Source organism: Aspergillus welwitschiae (genome assembly GCF_003344945.1).
Source record: "Aspergillus welwitschiae strain CBS 139.54b unplaced genomic scaffold BDQ94scaffold_4, whole genome shotgun sequence".
Lineage (NCBI taxonomy): Eukaryota > Fungi > Ascomycota > Eurotiomycetes > Eurotiales > Aspergillaceae > Aspergillus > Aspergillus welwitschiae.
In genome coordinates, this window is record NW_020798698.1 from 912,441 (window position 1) to 931,259 (window position 18,819).

Consider the following 18,819-nt stretch of genomic DNA (forward strand, 5'->3'; position numbering starts at 1 on the left):
GTCTGATCTGCTCAGCTCGGATTGGACCTAGTACTCCGTCCGTCATCTTCGCATCTCGTTGGATCTCCAATTCTCTCCTCTTAAGGCTTCTCTTGTAGGTCGCCTGCCTTACCATTCATCCTCTCTCTCATCCTCTCTCTTCTTTCTCCATTGTGTTCAGTCAATTCATCGCAGCGCCTTTGTCTCTCATCGTCCCCTTACCCCTGCTCAATTATCTCAGTCCAAGCTGCCCCTGTCATCCATCCAATTCATTTGGATCCGCGCCACACTTGTGCTTCATCCCGTCTCTTCCTCTTTTACTTTTAAAACCTCATCTTGGACTCCTTTCATCGTCGCGCCATTATTGGTTCGCACCACCCTCCGTGCTGAATTGGACTACTACTTTCTACTGTCTACCTTGTGCCCTCCTCTCTTTTTCTCGTCCTCTCTTGGCTCTCGCGAGCGCACTTGCGTTTTCATCCTCTCAGTTTCCGGGTTCGCCCCTGTCATCGCTATCCAAAATCATGCCTTGTCTATCTCTTCCGTGGCCGGCTCCCGGCAACCAGCTTCGTTTGCATCTTCTTCTTGCCCAACTCGCCCCTTAACCCTGCTTCGTCAACGTCCAACCTACCAGGCACTCTTGCACACGTGAAGGACTTGCTCTAATGTTGATCATTTCGGATATTAGCTTACGCCTTCTGTCTTTACCGTCCTGGGCGCGACCCTCGGCCATTGTCTGGAAGCCGGCTCCGATTTCCTCCGTTACGGCCCCTAAGAGCTTCGGTCGACGCGATTTTCCATAGTCTTGTCCCGATGGACTCATATGACAATTACGGGTCCCCCGGCAGGACCAGAGAAGGTGGTGACCCCTATGCTTCAAGGGTTCCGGTGGATTCATACCGCCGCAGGTCGCCTGGTAAGTGTTTAGCTCCTAGACTACCCCTCCGGGTGCTCCCGGACTCATGGTCATGGTCTTATATTCTAATCACTGGTACGTATGCAGTGTCTCAGGATCGACGCCGAGGACGCGGACGTTCTCGCTCGCCCGTTATGATCGACCGCTACGAACCTTCTGATCGCCGTGCATCGCGAGACGATTACTATGCTGCTTCTCGGGAGCATGCCGGACGTGACCGTGAGGACCGTCGACGTGCGCCTTCACCGAACGTTGCCAATATCGACCGCTATGTCCCCGGACAAGATTCTGTCAAGCGCCCTATCCCCACCAATCCGCTCCCGAACCCGTTGACTCTGGAATTCCAAGTGGGATTCAACTGGTTTGCCGAATGGTGGCGAGCGGAGCAGTCGATCAAAGAAGAAAAGGAACGTGCCAAGCACGGCGGTCGGCGACCTTCTGATCGCGTCAAAGGGGAGCGGGAGGCTCGTGAAGATCGAGAGAGAGAGAGAGCACAGATCCAGGCGGCTTACGATTCGTATAAGGTGAATCTGCAGGCGAAGATGGCCCGTGCTTTCGTCCAGCATCATCGGAACGAGGAGTGGTTCAGAGAGCGCTATGTTCCTGAGGTCCGGGATCCTCTTCGTCGTCAACTGATGGATTTCCGCATGGGTGCCTATCAGCAATGGGAGAGAGACCTCGAGAGTGGTCTCTTTGATGAATTCACGCTTGAAGGCATCTATAAGAGTGAGAGCGACGGTGCAGGCGGTGTGATCGAAAAGGAAGAGGGTGAAACTACCGCGGTTGGTGAAACCCTGGGTGTTCTGGACTTGCTGCCAGCAAGAGGCGGAGATTTGCGTGATGAAGCTTTGTCTCAGTCTGCTCTCTTGATCAAGACTCTAGCGCCCAATGTTAGCCGCGAGAAGATTGAAGAGTTCTGTAAGGAACACCTGGGAGAAGAAGATGGTGGGTTCAAGTGGCTTAGTCTCAGCGACCCCAATCCGTCCAAGAAGTACCATCGAATGGGATGGATCATGCTTCATCCTGCGCCTGACGTTGAGGTTGTCGAGAGGGGGGACGGAAGGGAGGAAGAGGGCGAGGAAATGGAACATGATCACGCGGCCAACGGATCGGTGACAGTGACTGCTGCCGAGAAGGCACTTGAGGCTATCAACGACAAAACGATCCATGATCCCGTTCACGGCGACTTTGTCTGCCACGTGGGTGTTCATGTCCCGCCGTCGCAACCCCGCAAGAAGGCCTTGTGGGATCTTTTTTCTTCGCCAGAGCGTATTTCACGAGACCTGGAACTCGCAAGGAGGCTGGTGTCGAAGCTCGATGTCGAGATGGGAGGAAGTGCTGATGGATTCGCCAAAATCGAAGAGCGAGTAGAGGAGTTGCGCGGCAAGGGCTGGCTTCAGCCGCCTGTCACGGGTCCTGTTAGTGTCAAGAAGAGAAAGCCCGACTACGATGCCGACGACATTGACGAAGGGGAGGCAGAAGAAGGCGAAGAACAGGAAGGATGGGAAGATGACGAACTCGATGATGAGGAGCTCTTGGCCAAGAAGAAAAAGTTGGACCTGATGGTTGAATACCTTCGCAGGGTCTACAATTTCTGTTTCTTCTGTGTCTTTGAGAGTGACTCTGTGCATGAGCTTGCTCGAAAATGTCCTGGTGGACATCTCCGTCGGCCACGGGCCGGTCTTACCACACAGTCAAAGGCTGTGGCTCGAGCCAGTGCTCTTGGGCAGCCGTTTCCTGTCAAGAAGAAGGAGCCCAGTGAAGAGGGCGAGGAGCAGCAGCCTGTGCCGGAGGAGAAGCGCCCACAGCGTTTCAGTTCCAAGACCGAACAACAACTTCAGCGTGCATTCAACTGGGTCAAGACATTCGAAGACAAACTTTTGCAGATTCTCGAGCCAGAGAATGTCGATATCGGGAAGCTGGGAGGCAAGCCTGTTGAGGACGCCTTGGAGGAGGAGCTCGGAAAGTATATGAAGCAGGAGGATGAGTCCAAGTACCGTTGCAAAGTACCTGAATGTACCAAGCTGTTTAAGGCGGAGCATTTCTGGCGCAAGCATGTCGAGAAGCGTCATACCGAGTGGTTTGAGAACATTCGCAGTGATGTAAGTGATCCTTCAATGTGTTCTGTGGGGACGAATACTCATAATAGTACAGCTCTCTCTGGTCAATGCCTACGTTCTCGACCCTGCTCGAATTGCTCCTTCGCGGTCCGACGCTAATAGTAACGGGCATTTCCCTCTTAACACTGGTCAGGGCCAGACTGGCACACCACGTGGGTTCAGCCTAGCGTCCATGCCGCCTTACCTTGCAGGCGGCGGAAATGTTCCTCCAAGCTTCCAAGGTGTGCCAGCGTCTGGAGTACCCGGATTCATGGGCGTTAACAACCCCTCGTGGAGTGGTAATGGAATGGTGTCTGCAGATGGCCCAGGTTTGCACCAGCCAGGTGTCATGCGCCGTGGCGGCGGACGCTATAATAACCGCTCAGGTCCTTATGATCGCCGTGGCAATCGGCATGGCGCTCCAGGCACTGGAAGCGGCCGCCTAAGCCCCGTTCGTGGCATGTCCAGCATGTATGGATCTGGTGGTCGCCTGCCGGCCAGTTCTGGAGCGCCGTACATCCCTCCTGGACACCCTGCCGCCGCCTTGGTGGGGGCCAGCGGCTTTGTTGACGCCGGTGCCGGCCAGCAAGGCATGGGTCCGCGCGAAGCCGTACAAGGTCGCAGCCTCAAGAGCTACGAGGATCTCGATGCGGTCGGTGGCTCCGGCAGCGGGGAGCTGAACTATTAGACAAATTTTCTCCGTGCAAATGGCGTTCGCTGGTCTGTCGTTCCTGCATCTTCACAAAGCCAGTTGCATATTTGATGTCTCACCGCATATGCCGTGCATTGATCCGTGTCTGTCATACTTTTATTTTCTCTCTTCGTACATGAGCCGAAATTGTCTCCATTCAATTTCCGATTTCCTAGGTTCTTCCTTCTCATTTCCCCGTTGCTCTCAACGCTTCTTGTCTATCCAAACGTGAAACATCATTCAGGTTGGAATTGTGCCTGATTTCCTTCCTCTACGGAATATGGCGTGTTTCCTTGTGCCCTCTTGAGGCCACGAGTTGGCTTTGCGACTGCTACTGAACTATTTCCGGGATCTTGAAACTCAAGTCTGCATGCTATCTTCTCTCGTTCACATCCTTCGTCGTTGTTCTTTTTTTTTTCCCCCCCTTCTTCTGGTCTTGGCGTCCCTCGGATTGTACCATAGTATCTATCTTATCTATCAGCTCGATATCTTCGTACCATAAGCTCAATGACATATGGCCAGATACAATTGCCTTGCTTTGTCCTTCCCGCTGTATTGGACAGACGCATCCTACCTTCAGTATGAGGGACGGGCTTCCATTCACACGCAAAAGTAGTATTTCAAAATGAAATCACAGATTAGGATATACCATCCCTGACAGTTATAGTAGTATGTACATATATAGCGCATCGCTGATGCTCCACGAGTATCATATACTACGAAAAGAACCCCCAAATCTCTTTGGGGGGAGATAGGAGGTGGGTATCAGCCCATCCACCCATCACTACGGCATCTGAATAACAACTTCATCTGCACTATCGCGCCATTGCAGCCCCATTCTGCGGACGCGACGCTCACTCGCTAGGAATAAGAGTAGGTATATATGAGAAGCTATCTCACCCCACGCATAGACCTTCAGGATTACTGGTCTCGTTGTTGTCTCATCACCACCATCCTCGAGGCCATTTGCAGGTTTATCTGAGCCATTATCCTCCAGAAGGCACCAGACACCCCAGCCGGCGCGGCCTTCTTTGGCGATGAAATCCGTTAGAAAGGTCCAGAAGCGCATGAAGAATGGCATCTCCCAGGTGGAGCTGGAGGTTGAGTTTGGATTTGGGGAGAGATTGAGGCGGAGATACCAGTGTCCTCTCTCGAGGTTGTCGAGGGGTCGGGTTTGGTTGATGGGTGTGTATGTGCGGGAGGGGTTGAGGCGGATGGAGAGCATTTTTAGGGTGGGGGTGATGTGGGTTGTGAAGGGGTTTGCTGAGATGGGGGGTGGGTTTGGCTTGATTTCTAGGGGGAGGTGTACGGTGTTGTCTTTTGAGGTTCTAATGACTTCTTCTTTGGTGGCGGTGGTGGTGGTGGTGTTATTTGGCGATTTGTCGTTGTTGAGACGCTCGTCTGAGGGGGGTGTATTGTTGCGTGCTTGTTCCGTCACCAGTGGAGGGACATCCAGACAACTTCGCTTTGTAGGAGGAGGCAAGCCATTTGTATCAGTCGATTTGCGACGAGATGTACTTGATTGGGGAAGAGCAATCTCCTGCAAGTCGACTGGCTCAAGGGGTATTCGCTCAGGCTGAGAATCTGGAATGACACTCAGGGGGGTTTCGAGCGAGTCTTTGTCATGATGACGTTGTCGCTGGACTGATGAGGTTGCTCCAGGGTCTGGAGGCCTGGGTGTAGAAGAGCTGGCATTGTGTGGTCCCTGGGTATAGGAGGGACCGGCTTCCGTTGCAGTGGGGACGGGGTCGCTGTCGTCTGATCGCAAGGTTATGACCTGACGCGAGAAGGGCTGGAAACCGAGGATGGCTTCGACTTGAGCGCGGTAGCTGGCATCATCGCCCACGGTGCTGGGTGCGGAGATGTGGACGAGCACTTCGGATTGTTGCATGGCATCGGAGGGGAGGTTGATAAAGAGCCTGGACCGACATGGTGGGGCACTTTGGCTTCCGATGCAGGCGTTTGAGGTTAGGCGTGACAGACTGCCATTTGCCCTTGGAAGTAGAGAGTACAGACTTGTAGCCTACTAGAGGATAGAGTGAAAGAGAACCATAACGGCAAGAGGGGGGGAAAGTGCAGAGGGAAGAGCACATGATAGGCGGAAGGCGTCGAAGATCACGAGTCATGGCGGCCTGAGGCGTGTTCCCGATTGGGTGGACTGGCGGCCTTAGGCTGCCGATCCGCTCGATAGTTTCCGCGCCGTCCAACAACTTCTCCTCTTCACTGAGCTCAGACGGGTCTCTGCTCGACCTCGCCCTCCCTTGAGATCCTCCCTAATCTCGATCTGACCCGGCTTCTCGGGGAGCTTCGTCGGCGATGATTCGGTCTTTAATTTCAATTGGGCCCGTGGTCTGTTGGTAAGCTAACTACAAGTATCTTGGTTTGTGATCCTGTTGGGTGATCGTCGTCGTGCGCCTAGCCTCGGCTCATCATTGAAGGATTGGGACAATAATCGTGGACAATCGAATTAGTGGCCATGCTGAAGGGTGCCAGGGCCACACTTGGGTGATGTGATAATAATGGCTATTAGAGTCTATACCATTGACGAGCTATCTATCTGTCGAAACCAATGTGTTCGAGCCACCGTCACCGCTACCCACCTGGTATCTGACTCTAATTCGAACGTGTTATTCAATGGCCGGGAATGTCTTCCAGCCTTCAGGAAAAAGCCCGTGCACTACCCAATGGGTAGCACGGAGTACGCTTGGTGTTGCTTGGAGTGTGCTCTGTGCACTATGGGCTCGCATTGTGGGAGAACCCCTCGGGGACCTGGAAATCAATGTTCACGAAGCCTGCAGCAGACAAAGAGGGACACACAAAAAAAAAGCAAAGAGACCCCGGAAAGGGGCGATCCCGGTCAGTTACATCACCTCGATTTGCAGGGCGCGCGCGTGTGTGCACTATCCCATCTGTAGGTCTTATGCGAGAATAACGCGGTAGTTGTGAGGCACAATAAAGCAACTCCGACTCTTGATCTACGAGCGCAACCTACGGAGTACTTACTACCTGTCCGGGCAAAGAGCGACGAAAACGTCGACTGACTGGCACGATCACGATGGGATCGAGTGGCATCTTAGTCTCCTCCTCTCTTCCCCCTCCCCCCACCCCCCTTACAGTGGAATAACAACCGCGGCAGGAGCAGGAAGGTGCATACATCCAATCATCCACTAAGCTCCGGATGTAGGTACCGCACCGAGATAGTGTCCACTTGACCACCTCAGAACCCGGCAGCTCGCGCATGCTTATCCTAATGACGCAGCACAGCCGGAGCGTTGGGGACAGTAGATTTTCCTGTGCCTGCCACTAATGAATAATAAACGTATAGCGCTATTCTGGACCAGGCGACTAGTCCGAGGCTTCTGTGTGGGCAGTGGGGCTGATGGGCCCGTTGAACACGGACTGGTGAACCAGACAGGCCCCAAAAAAACGACTGTGGGTTGCAAACGAAAAAGGTTAAGCCCAGAGTAGGATCATACCTTTTCCCCCCCCCCCCCCCCCCCCCCAAAACCATGCAGGACGTATCTACGGGAGTACTGTGGATGGTCAGAAGGTGGAGGGAGAGCAAAGAAAAGCAAAGAAAAGGAAAAAGCAAAAAGGGACAGGCTCGACGGTAGATCAACCGAGGATAACCTGTTTTTCCCAACCCATCCGTCCGGGTCGCAGCGAAATTAAGTCAAGAATGTTACACACGGCGCCTGCCTCTATTCTGAGATGTCAATTGAGGGATGGCAAAGGTGGAAAGAAGGGCAGGACTTTTGGGGGGAGAGTCGGCGGAGGCTGGACGGTCCACTACCGGGCGACAGGCGACAGGTAAGAATGGTTTCTGGTACGACAGCCGGGGGAACGATCGATCGAACCGCCGGGCCAAAGAGATGCGCCATATATCAGATTCGTGGACTCTCTTTTTTCTTGTTCCCCTTTTTTAATCACTCCATTTTTGACATGCGTCTTTCTGATCCTCTCGGTGCAGGATGAGGTTAGGACCGAGGTAGAGGGGGAAGAATGAAGAAAGCGAATAAGGAAAAAAAAAAAGCACTTACAGAAGCAGCTGATCGATGCGGCTAGCAAAAAGACGAACCATTGCCGCGGATTGAGTGATGATGATGATGATGATGATGAGTACTGCGTAGTAGCACGATTGATTATTGACGATGCAGCGAGGATCCCAATTCGCATTAGTTACAGGGAGAGGGGAGACAGCAGAGACAGGCGGACGTGAGGGGCGACGACGATTCAGACGAGGATGAAAAAGAAAAAATAAAACCAATAGCCAATAACCGCCGAGTGACTGGATGCCTGGCCAATCACACCCGGTTGCTGCTGCTGCTTCACTCCACACGGGCAGATGCTTTTCTTTTCTTACTCTGGGATCGGTGACATGAATACGAATAATTGAATCGATCACTTGTGAAATAGATATCTGGGGGTGAATGCATGTGCCCTTGCTCATATGATGTTTTTGTGTGATGGAGAGAGGGAGAGTAAGGTTGAGTTGGTTGTGTAGCCCATCCAGTACTACTTGAGCAGTACTACTGAATACTACTAATACTCAATACTAAAGCCGAGGCGAGATCGGGACAGACAGAAACAGGGAAAAAAGAGAGAAAAGAAAAGAAAAGAAAAGAGGGGGAAAGAAGAACCCACACTAGTCTGAAACGGGCCGGGGAATGTGTAGACTGTAAGGTACACTCACTCACTCACTCACTCTCTTCTCTCTTTCTCTCTCGGTCTCTTATTATTTATTTCTCTGACCTCTTTTTCCCTCTGCACTGGTTGCTGTCCGTCTCTCGTTTTGGCTGAGCATTTATTATTATCATGATAATGATGATGATTATTATGGTTATTATTTTATTCATTCGACCATTCCCCTTTTCATTTTGAAGTTTAAAATTATTTTTCATTATTTTATTTTTTCAGCAATTAATAATCCTTTTCGATATTTGATATTATTTTTTTTTTTGGTTATCACATCTATTCATATTTGATTTGTTTTAATTTATTTTTCTTGCAAATTCACGATCAATTCCGTCACTGACCAATCCATTCCCTTCGTCCTGTACAATTCCAATTAATCTGTGCCTGGATCTATCGTGACTAGTGGACGCCCGAGTGCATGGCCGGCTAAGTAGATGCTAGTAGACTGTAACTAACGCCGAGGGTGCCTGGCCTTTGCGCCGCCGACTCTCTTGTCTCTGCTGGGTCCGTGAAGAACGGGGTGGAAAATAGGGAAGGGAGATGCATCAACGAGCCAATAATGCTCGGGGCCGCTAGAAGGCTTGACAGGGTCTCCCCGTCGATATAACGCCGGCTCGCCTACGGAGGGCCAACTTAACTTGGGTCCCGAACAAGTCGATATCGTCGCTCTCCATTCAATCCAAACGAACTAGTAGACTATCAGTAGTGGGTGTCCACTCTCAACTCACTTATTCACTCACTCACTCACTCACTCACTTGCCACAAGAGTATTATTATTATTATTATTCTCTCTCTTGACTTGCCTGTCTGTCCCTTTCTCTTTTCTCTTCCTCTCCCTCTCTCCCCTCTCTCTGTCACACACACACACACACACACACTCTCTCTCTCTCTCTCTCTCCACTCACCCTTACACTATCTATCTATCTATCTATCTACTACTTACTCTTACCCTCCCTCCCCCTTTCAGTCTGCAGCTCCAAATCTCAAGACATAACAACATCCATCCGTCGACTCCCGCCCTCACCCACCGCACCCACTTTCTCTCCTCCCTCCAACAGAGGTACTACCAAGAACCAGAAAAACCAATTCAATTTCACTTTCACTATTTATCCACCTCCACCCACGGACAGTAGACGGCAACCCGGCAAACTTTCAATCATTCAATCAATCAATCGTTATTATTGCCTGACCGTTTTACCACCCCGCCAGCCTATTTCCCATCGGCTCCATTCAGATCTCTCCTTTTCCCCTGTTCCGTTCCAGAGCTGAGCTCGTGTGGTGGCTCCCTCCCTCCACCTCCCCAAACTCAGGTCTCCATCGGCCGCGCACTTCGGGGAAAACGTCCGACCCTGCCGGTGCGTATATCTTGTTCCCTAACGGTGAAGACGCTTGGACAGTAAAAAAAAAGGAATCCACTTGGCTACCGATTCAAGTCAATTTTTAAGGCTGACAACGGTCCAGATTGATTGAATGACTCTCGCATTCATTTAATCTGCGGTCTGTTCCTCCCTCCACCGTCCAGTCCCGTCGAATCCTCTCTCTCTGTCTCTCCCTCTCTCTTCGCTTCCCCTCATTCTTCCCGCCTCCGTCCTCCGCTTCTTCGGTGCACCCCCCCGTCGGCCATCTACTACTGATCGCGCCGGTCGCATTTCTCTCAATCACCCTCATTTTCAATCGTCACAGCCATCATGACTTCCATAAATGGTGGTCCGATGTCTGTGGACCTGAGTGCGGCCAATCGCCAAACTATGACACCAGAGGCCATGCCAAGTAAGTTCCCGGCTTCCTTTGACCTGGAACCCTCGCATTGCTGCTTGTATGCCTGTGGTGATACGATCGACGACCGTTGTTCATTTCATTCCTTACCTGGGGAACATGTGTGTTGGATACACAGAGCATCCCGGATTGGGGAAAGGCTGCAGTCGGCACCGTTCGCTCGTAACCTACCAATTTCTTGATTCTGTCATCTGCACTGCCCGCATGTTGTATGACGTGATGTGCTGTACCTACATGTTCTGTTTTGATCTTGTGATATTTCTTCGCCTGCTGTGGTCTTGCGTTGCTTTGCTTCAGAGAGAATCCCGTCAACTACCCGCTCTGACCCGCTGCTTGCAGGCCAACCCAATTCCAGACCGTCGACAATCGGGGCCGACTTTTTCAAATTCTTCAGCGGCACACAGAAAAAGGTTACTCGAGGTTTGTGCTACCGTGGTGTTCGCTCTTGTCCGTACTCGTTGTAACCTGCTCCCTTCTAGATGGTCAACCCGCCAAACGACGTGGCCCCAAGCCCGACAGCAAACCGGCCCTTACCAGACGACAGGAATTGAATCGCCAGGCTCAGAGGTACGTGGCTCTCCCGTCTCTGCACTTGTCTCGTCAGGAACAGATGCCAACGGGCTGTTTAGAACCCATCGCGAGCGCAAGGAACAATATATACGGGCTTTGGAAACGGAGGTGTCGCGGTTACGAGAGGCATACACGCAAGAGATCTCGGCGGCCAACTTGACGGTGGTTCAACACCGAGATATGGTGCAGTCGCTATCAGACGAAAACGCCATTCTGAAAGACATCCTGACGGCCCATGGCATCAACTACGAGCCCGAAGTCGAGCGGCGCAAGGCTGAACGACCCACCATCGGCTATCAGTCCAGCCCATTTGCCAGCAGTAGTACCGGATCACAGCCCACCGGCGTTGCTCCGTCCAATCCCTCCACGAACAACATGTACACCACGCCACCTACGACAGTCTCGGCCAGCTTGAGTCCGATCACCACTGGGATCGAGCAAATTGATGTGTCGTCGAGCGAGATGTCACCACCGCAAGGGCCGTATCAGGCCGCTCCGTGTGACGCCCTGGCGACGCTAGACCAGATAGCGCCAGTGAGCCGGGCGCCGAGGCAGCCATCGGGCATCTTCGAAGAACTTCCCCAGCTGCAGATTGACTTTATTCTGACGTACGCCCGCCACATCTTCATCTCACAGAGGAGTGTATGACTGACTGCTGTCTAGATTGGAATCGCCGTGTCGGGAACACACCGACTATCTCTGCCGCCGATCGATCACCGAAGCCGATGACGAGGACATGCCATTCTCGGGTCATGCCTTGATGGCGACCTGCCCGCCGCCCAGTTACATCGCGAACACCTCGAACGAACAGACTTATCCGCACAAGACCTACGACCTCCCTCATGCCAACCTGTCGACCCTTCTCAACCTCAGTCGGCAGCTCGTGACGGATGGACAGATCACCCCCATCATGGCGCTTCAGTGTCTCAAGAACCACGAGCTCTACCGCAGCCTGACCAAGGACGACGTCAAGGTGATCATCGAGACGCTAAACACCAAAGTGCGCTGCTACGGCTTTGGCGCGGTGGTGGAAGATTTCGAACTGATGGACTGCCTCAGCAGCGTGCTCGGATCTAAGGTCGAGGGCGCCCTGTCACATCCGGGAGATGAGATGATGTATTCGTGAGCTGGTCTGGCGGTAGTGACCTAATCTGGACGGAGTTTCATGGGGCGATTCATTGGGTTTGGGTATCTGTTCTAACACGGATTTTGATTTGGCGAGGTGTATATAAAAGCTCTGGGAGCAAGGCTGTTCTTTTTCTTCTCACTTCTATCTTCCTTTTGAGGATTCTTCCTATGGGGTTCAACGCCAGAGCGGTGCTGGCCATACAACTTGTTTAATCTTGAAGGTGTCTTCTATTCTATTCTCCTATCTGTTTTGGTATCTTTTTCCATATGGGTTCAGCGATGCCACCCACCTAATCAATAATCACGAGAACCACGAATGTCCAGCTAGCTTAGCTAAATCGCCATAATACATACATACATACATACAAACCATACCCTACAATCAAATAAGACATATAATAATACTAACAATAATAATAATCAAACAGTAATACCTGTAACATCGTCCCCCCTCCGAATCCTCCCCACCACCTCCCTCACCCTCTCCCACGACCCATCTTTCAAAATCTGATACACCCTCTCCAACTCATCCCCTTCTCCTACCCCCTCCTCTCCCAGACCGTCCCCTTCCAAAAGACCATCTACATCAACTTCACCTCTCCCCCCTCCCTCCATAAAATCCTCATGCTCCTGCTCATGCTCATTCATCTGCTGCCGCAGTCGATTCACCTCCGCCCGTAACTCAGCAATGATCTCCGCCTGCGCAATCGCCTGCCTGTCCTCGTCCGGAACAGCGTACTTGCATTCATGCGCGATGTTTCGCGCACTGCAGGTTTCGCATGGTTGGAGACGGTTACACTGCATTTTATTAGATTTAGATTGAAATGTATAGGATGGGGAGGGGGGTCAAGGTACTTTGACTTTCCGGGTGCGGCAGGGGAGGCAAGATGCCGTAGGGCGGGATTTGGGACGGTGGGTGAGAGAGGGGGTGGGCATTTTCTTGGGAATATGGAATGTTGGGTGTGGTAGGTGAAGTTATTGATGAGGTGGTAGTTGATGGTGGATGAATGTGGTAGATAAGTTCATTAGTTAATTAAGAAGTGGCTAGCGGGTTGGTTAGTGGGTAGTGGAATGACTAACCTAACCTTGTTTGGTTTGGTGGGGTTTATTCCTACTTTGTATGAATGAAATAGGGAGGGTGTCTACTGTGGTATTGAATAGTAGATTATCTTCGTTTGATTGGTTTATATATATATGTTGGATTTGGAATTGATAGTTACTGGTCTTTGAATATAGAGTGTGTGGTATGTAAGTGGCTTCGTTTTGAATGTGGGATGTTGTGGTGAATGTGTCAAACTCTACCTTATTTCTACTTCTTTTGCTGTTACTTTTAGTAAGTATATGGGATGGAATGTGTGAGAAGGTATTGGGTGGAGCCAAAAATGTGTCATTTAAATAGAATGTATGGATACAATGGTTAAGGTGTCGATTACTGCATTTCACAGCATACTATCTCTACCTCCACAGTAGTATATAATTCTATTTCATGCAACTAACTTCCTCCAATCTTAACCTCGACACTATCTAATATCATCCTCACAGCAGATGTACTTTACAACCAAACAAGACCCTCCCCTGGCAAGAACACACCTTTCAATGCCATACTTACCCCCTGGTATTCTCTGGCATCTACAAATTCCTCCCAAAGAACCCCACAATCCTCTCCCACGGAATCACCTCCACGCGATCATACAAATCCACATGTCCCGCCCCCCTCACCCACAGCAACTCCTTGGGCTCGCTCGCCCCCCGATACGCATTCTCACTAAACTCCCTCGAATGCGCGCGATCCCCGGAGATAAACAGCACCGGTCTCGGCGCAATCACATCCAAATCCTCCAACGGATAGAAGTTCATAAACTTCAAGTTACTCGTCAATGTCGGATGAGTCGTCAATTCCGGGGTCGATCCGGGCGGCGTCACCTCGCCACGCACCGTGCGGTAGAAATCATAGAATTCGCGATCCACGGCACTGGCGTTGGGGGTGAGGACATTCGGCGTGCCGCCGGTGTATGAGATCGGAGTCTCGGAGCCGTCAGGCTGCTCGAACTCGGGCCAGCGCTGCAGCGCGGCGGACGCAATCACGGCCTGTCTCTGCGTGAGGTTCTGCGAGTGCTGCAGGCCCTGTCGGTTGACGGTGCCCATGTCGTACATGCTGGCCGTGACGATGGCTTTGATGCGTGGGTCGATCTTGGCGGCGCTGAGGGCGAAGCCTCCGCTGGCGCAGACGCCGATGACCCCGATCCGGTCGCGGTTGATCGTGATGGGGTGCGTGATGGAGGGGATGCTGGTGATGCTGGTGGTGTTGCTGCCCAGGAAGTCGACGGCGGCGCTGAAGGCTTCGGTGTATAGGTCGGGGGAGACGGCGTTGCGCGGGGTGCCGGTGCTGCCGCCCCAGAAGGGGAGGTCGATGGAGAGGGTGATGTAGCCTTGTTCGGCCATTTTGGTGGCGTATAGGTTCGCGCTTTGCTCTTTCACGGCACCCATGGGGTGGCCGACGATGATGGCGGGCGCAGGGGTCGAGGTGAGGTTGTTGGGGACGAAGAGGTTGCCCGCAATGAGGGTTTGATATTGGGTTGGGAAGGTCACCGGTTGGAGGGTTACCAGGTTACTCCGGTAGAAGTTGTCGGCGCCCAGGGAGAGGTTTTGCGCTGTGATGCATATTGCATGTAGGATTGGGGCGAGGGTGAGCGCCGTTGGGAGTTGCATGGTGATACAGTGGCTTTGTATGATTTAGTATTGAGGATGGAATTGATGGTTGAGTGATGGGAGATCAGACAGATGAGTACATGGCTTTTATAGCTATTGTCTCTGCGAACATCGTGATGGCTCGTTGCGTGATGGTGATAGTCGTCAGGGGCATATAGTCATGTCTGGCCGAGTCGGGAAGCAGATCACTTCTGGGGTTTCGTCATGCGCATGCAAGTTGCTTACTGTGGGGCGTAAGCTACTCTGCAACGGTCTGGTTACTGGTTGGTTGTTTGTTTGTCTGGAGCTCTTGTTATTGGATTAATGTCCGATTCCATGCTTACATTGATCCAGGGATACCTCACTGCTTCCCCCACTCCGCAAGCACATAAAGGCATCCCCCGATTGTCCTTCTCTTCCGTCCTCCAAGACAAACGGACATCTATCCTTTTTCATCATGCCGCCCTACGTACACACCGGTCCAGTGGACTGCTCCCAGGATGCAGACTGCAGCGCCTTGACAGGCAAAACCGCCATCGTCACAGGCGGTGCCAACGGCCTTGGTGAAGCCTATGTCCGCGCACTCGTCGCAGCCGGGTATGCCTCCCACCTCTTCCACTTATTTACGACTAATGCAAGCTCAACCACAGTGTCCACGTCTGTATTGGCGACATCGACACAGAGAAAGGCCAGAAACTCGAATCTGAGCTACCAGGGTAAGTCCCTTCTTTCCCAATACTACCGTCATCCTACCCTGACTAGCCCCAAGCACCAAATTCATCCCCTGCTCAACCGGCACCTGGACCGATCAAGTCCGTCTATTTGAAGCAGCAGTTACCCTCTCTCCAACCAACCGCATCCACTACGTGATCGCCAACGCCGGCATCCACCGCGTAGATGAAATCTTCCAGCCAGGACCCGAATCCCTACCCGAACCAGACCTAAGCATCATCGACATCAACATCAAGGGTCCTCTCTACACGGCCAAACTAGCCATGCACTACTTCATCCGCCAGAACGGGACCACACCCGCCCCAGAGCAGGAAGATACATGTTTGATCCTCATCGGCTCTGGTGCCGCCTTCCTTGATGTGCCACGCTCACCGCAGTACTGTGCCAGTAAGTGGGCGATGCGGGGAATCATGCATTCCCTGCGTCGGACGACGTATTACTACGGGTCCCGAGTAAACGTGATCAGTCCGTGGTATGTGCACACCGGGATTTTGTCCGACGAGGCATTTGCACATGTTAAGCGGGCCGGGGTGGAGTTTGCCACAGCGGAGGATGCAGGACGCTGCTTGCTGAGGATCTTGGCAGATGGGAAGGTTAATGGGCATTCGTTCTTTGTGACGGCTCGGAAGTGGGCGGAGAAGGGGTTTATGGATTTGGACTTGGAGGATTACGGGGATGATGCATTACTGGGGGAGGTGCAGGAGATGCAGATGTGCAGTGCCCCGGTGGAAGCCGGGTTGTTTGGTTAGATGTTGTAGTGTAGTTCGGTAGTTTATCGGCAATTATTGGACATGTTATTGAATTATAATGAATATGGGACCATAATTGAGGCCGAGGTCGGAGATAGCATCAACCCAGGGTTGGGATTCTTCCATGGTTAAGGGTCTCCCAGCTCCATCGCATCCCGGACGATGATTGATGGATTGCCGGATAGCGGGTCTGGCTTGGCGTAAGCAAGATGCATTAGTGCCGGATAGCAGCCAAGTTTATTCTACTGTATGTGTGTGTCTCCCACAGCTTCTTCATCCAGAATCTGTCTTCTAGAATGACTTGGAACTTCAGGCAACATCATTCTCTCAGGCTAGCACTGCCCAGAGAAGTCCCAATCGACCTTGGCACGCTTGGCTGAATACACATCCACGCAACACATCCGTCTTCTCTCTCTGCTGTCGACATCATCCTGATCTGCATCAGGACGCTGGTTCGAGTCGGACGATTACAAATGTCCCTTATGTGGCAGTGCATCATGAGCTCTGGTGGTTGCTGCTTATGGCTGTGGAGTACTGGCTTACCTCTGTATCGGAGATAGCAGCCTCAGCCTCTACCATCTATCCATTGCTCCAGGAAGGGTATTCTGTTGCCTAGATATGATGTGTATACGCTCATTACGATGTTTATGTCTGTGTGTTTACTGGGTAGAGCTCTCGGTTATGGAGTATATATACAGATCATAGATGAAGCAAAGCATCATGGGCGGCTCAATCTATTCGATCTGCATCAATGTTCAAAGTTGTCATGAGGATCTTCTATGATGTTCTTTATGTGGTGTGCACATTCATCCTGATTCAGAATGTTTTAGGTATGACAGATAACTGGTCCTACTGGTGAGAACCATCCTTACATTACTAGGCCATTCGGTTCGAAACCCAGCCACAGAATATGCAGCCCGGCTCGACCAGGTTGTGATCCACCCCCAGTCACGAACCACCTTGGTCGAGGGCCAACTAGACATTACTATAGGGGTTCCTGGACATGGCCCGGTGCTGCTGCAGCTGGAACCCAATCGGGACATTTTTGTCCCGGATACTTATATCGAGTATTTGAGCGGCACAAACCCTCAACCACTCAATGCAGACAGGGAAAGAGTGTTTCGGGGTGAGGTTTTGATAAACTCCTCCAGCAATGCGTGGCAACCGGCAGGACGAGCACGCATATATCTCGTTCAAGGTGGGACAAGTCCGCTGATTGAGGGAGCCTTCACTCTGTTCGATCAGCAATATCACGTCAACTTAGTCACGCAGACCAACTCCTCCCATCCGCACATGGAAATTAGCACGTCTGGGGATTCTACAAGGACACTGTCTCAAAATAGTGTCTTCCCCCGCCAATCCACCGAAGACAACACATGCTCCAGGCCCCGGAGGGTTGCTCTGATCGGCCTTGCCACAGATTGCTCTTACCGTGCCGCATTCGCCTCCACAGATGAGCTTCGCCGAGGATTAATCAGCATGGTGAACACTGCATCAGAAGTCTACGAGAGGACGTGGAACATATCGCTCGCCATCCGCAACATCACCATCAGCGACGAGTCATGCCCCGAAACACCCCCGCGGGACACCGCATGGAACGTCGCCTGCTCCAGTGGGAATCTGGACTGGCGACTCCAGCAATTTGCCGCGTGGCGACGTTGGCACTACGACCCCAATGCCTACTGGACTCTGATGACGAATTGTCCCACCGGGAATGTGGTGGGCGTATCGATCGTGGGAGGGCTCTGCACTTCTTACTCCGGGGCAAATGTAGTGGCACGGACGTCCAATCAATGGCAGGTTTTTGCGTACGTTCACTCGGCCAGTTATGCCCTAAGAGCTATACTAACTTTGCTGTATGGATATAGCCACGAAACCGGCCACATGTTTGGCGCGAACCATGACTGCGACTCTCAAACCTGCTCCACCTCTAATGGAGATTGCTGTCCCCTGTCTTCGAGCACCTGCGATGCCGACGGACAGTATATCATGAACCCATCTTCCACATCCTACCAAACGTCCTTCTCGCCCTGCACTGTCGGACAAGTCTGCTCCTTACTCCGCTCTGGCAGAGTAGAGAGCGACTGCCTTGTGCACGGCAACGATACCGGGCCTACCATCAGTGGGCCTTCTACACCTACCGGTGAGTGTGGTAATGGCATTGTCGAGGATGGTGAGGAGTGCGATTGCGGTGAGAACTGCGCCGACAATTCCTGCTGCGTCAACTGCCGGTTTGTGGATGGCTCGCAATGTGGCAGTGGCAGTGACCGTTGCCGATCTGGACGCTGCGAAGGTAGTGAGGATCGCCGCCCATTAGGGGGATATGAACCGCTGGTTATTGGTCTGGCTGCCGGTATAGGTGGGGGGTTGCTTCTTGGAATTGTGATTGCCATTGTTTGGCGTTGCTGTTGTCGGAGGAGGAGAGTGGATAAACAGGCCGAAATAATATCTGGACCTCCTTCTTACGCTAGAGAAGTAAATAACTATCTATACCGATAGTTGAACACCTATATGGATTAGCGAGATTTAGATTCTTGAAACTTTATGCTGCTTTGTAAGTAAATATGGCAAATAGTTGATCTCGAACCGATAGTTGCCACCATCACCATTTCCGATCCATGAATAGAAGACCCACCGTCCCAAGTTCGAACCAAGCCTTATCTCTTGAGTCTCAAGTTCCAAGGCTTCAGCCTAGAATTAACGTTCAGACCGAAGAATCACCGTTTCCCCGAGTGGGTCAGCTACTGGTAGACTAGCCGTGCATAAATAAGCCTGCAGCTCCGCCGTCAGCAACTT

The 18,819-nt window shown here is 52.0% G+C and overlaps 10 protein-coding genes across 10 annotated transcripts; 6 read left to right on the top strand and 4 right to left on the bottom strand.

The window, feature by feature from the left end:
* The first annotated feature begins 454 nt into the window (after window positions 1-454).
* BDQ94DRAFT_91509 (putative arsenite resistance protein Ars2) lies at window positions 455-4,233 on the top strand. The gene is made up of 3 exons (XM_026776837.1): window positions 455-895; window positions 983-2,997; window positions 3,050-4,233. The coding sequence occupies exons 1-3, from the start codon at window positions 793-795 to the stop codon at window positions 3,680-3,682; spliced, it is 2,751 nt and encodes a 916-aa protein (XP_026630640.1). The 5' UTR covers window positions 455-792; the 3' UTR covers window positions 3,683-4,233.
* On the bottom strand, window positions 4,142-5,717 carry BDQ94DRAFT_136746 (uncharacterized protein). The gene has a single exon (XM_026764935.1). It carries the CDS (start codon window positions 5,574-5,576, stop codon window positions 4,470-4,472), a length of 1,107 nt encoding a protein of 368 aa, XP_026630641.1. The 5' UTR covers window positions 5,577-5,717; the 3' UTR covers window positions 4,142-4,469.
* A 1,485-nt stretch (window positions 5,718-7,202) lies between these two features.
* On the top strand, window positions 7,203-7,855 carry BDQ94DRAFT_136748 (uncharacterized protein). Its single transcript, XM_026764936.1, has 2 exons — window positions 7,203-7,386; window positions 7,439-7,855. Exons 1-2 carry the CDS (start codon window positions 7,365-7,367, stop codon window positions 7,609-7,611), a joined length of 195 nt encoding a protein of 64 aa, XP_026630642.1. The 5' UTR covers window positions 7,203-7,364; the 3' UTR covers window positions 7,612-7,855.
* BDQ94DRAFT_91528 (uncharacterized protein) lies at window positions 7,611-8,251 on the bottom strand. Its single transcript, XM_026776838.1, has one exon. The coding sequence runs from the start codon at window positions 8,133-8,135 to the stop codon at window positions 7,722-7,724; it is 414 nt and encodes a 137-aa protein (XP_026630643.1). The 5' UTR covers window positions 8,136-8,251; the 3' UTR covers window positions 7,611-7,721.
* Window positions 8,252-8,269: 18 nt separating this feature from the next.
* BDQ94DRAFT_136751 (uncharacterized protein) lies at window positions 8,270-8,654 on the bottom strand. The gene has a single exon (XM_026764937.1). The coding sequence runs from the start codon at window positions 8,584-8,586 to the stop codon at window positions 8,425-8,427; it is 162 nt and encodes a 53-aa protein (XP_026630644.1). The 5' UTR covers window positions 8,587-8,654; the 3' UTR covers window positions 8,270-8,424.
* A 2,046-nt stretch (window positions 8,655-10,700) lies between these two features.
* On the top strand, window positions 10,701-12,340 carry flbB. Its single transcript, XM_026764938.1, has 2 exons — window positions 10,701-11,334; window positions 11,390-12,340. Exons 1-2 carry the CDS (start codon window positions 10,907-10,909, stop codon window positions 11,850-11,852), a joined length of 891 nt encoding a protein of 296 aa, XP_026630645.1. The 5' UTR covers window positions 10,701-10,906; the 3' UTR covers window positions 11,853-12,340.
* A 30-nt stretch (window positions 12,341-12,370) lies between these two features.
* BDQ94DRAFT_136758 (uncharacterized protein) lies at window positions 12,371-12,868 on the top strand. The gene is made up of 2 exons (XM_026764939.1): window positions 12,371-12,652; window positions 12,710-12,868. The coding sequence occupies exons 1-2, from the start codon at window positions 12,543-12,545 to the stop codon at window positions 12,825-12,827; spliced, it is 228 nt and encodes a 75-aa protein (XP_026630646.1). The 5' UTR covers window positions 12,371-12,542; the 3' UTR covers window positions 12,828-12,868.
* Window positions 12,869-13,483: 615 nt separating this feature from the next.
* BDQ94DRAFT_182893 (alpha/beta hydrolase) lies at window positions 13,484-14,599 on the bottom strand (the record flags this gene model as incomplete). Its single annotated transcript, XM_026774262.1, has 1 exon — window positions 13,484-14,599. The coding sequence occupies exon 1, from the start codon at window positions 14,561-14,563 to the stop codon at window positions 13,484-13,486; it is 1,080 nt and encodes a 359-aa protein (XP_026630647.1). The 5' UTR covers window positions 14,564-14,599.
* A 400-nt stretch (window positions 14,600-14,999) lies between these two features.
* Window positions 15,000-16,023, top strand: BDQ94DRAFT_166786 (putative short chain dehydrogenase/reductase; the record flags this gene model as incomplete). Its single annotated transcript, XM_026770633.1, has 3 exons — window positions 15,000-15,139; window positions 15,193-15,258; window positions 15,312-16,023. 3 exons carry the CDS (start codon window positions 15,000-15,002, stop codon window positions 16,021-16,023), a joined length of 918 nt encoding a protein of 305 aa, XP_026630648.1.
* Window positions 16,024-16,774: 751 nt separating this feature from the next.
* BDQ94DRAFT_182895 (Metallo-peptidase family M12-domain-containing protein) lies at window positions 16,775-18,522 on the top strand (the record flags this gene model as incomplete). Its single annotated transcript, XM_026774263.1, has 2 exons — window positions 16,775-16,853; window positions 16,904-18,522. 2 exons carry the CDS (start codon window positions 16,775-16,777, stop codon window positions 18,520-18,522), a joined length of 1,698 nt encoding a protein of 565 aa, XP_026630649.1.
* Window positions 18,523-18,819: the final 297 nt, after the last annotated feature.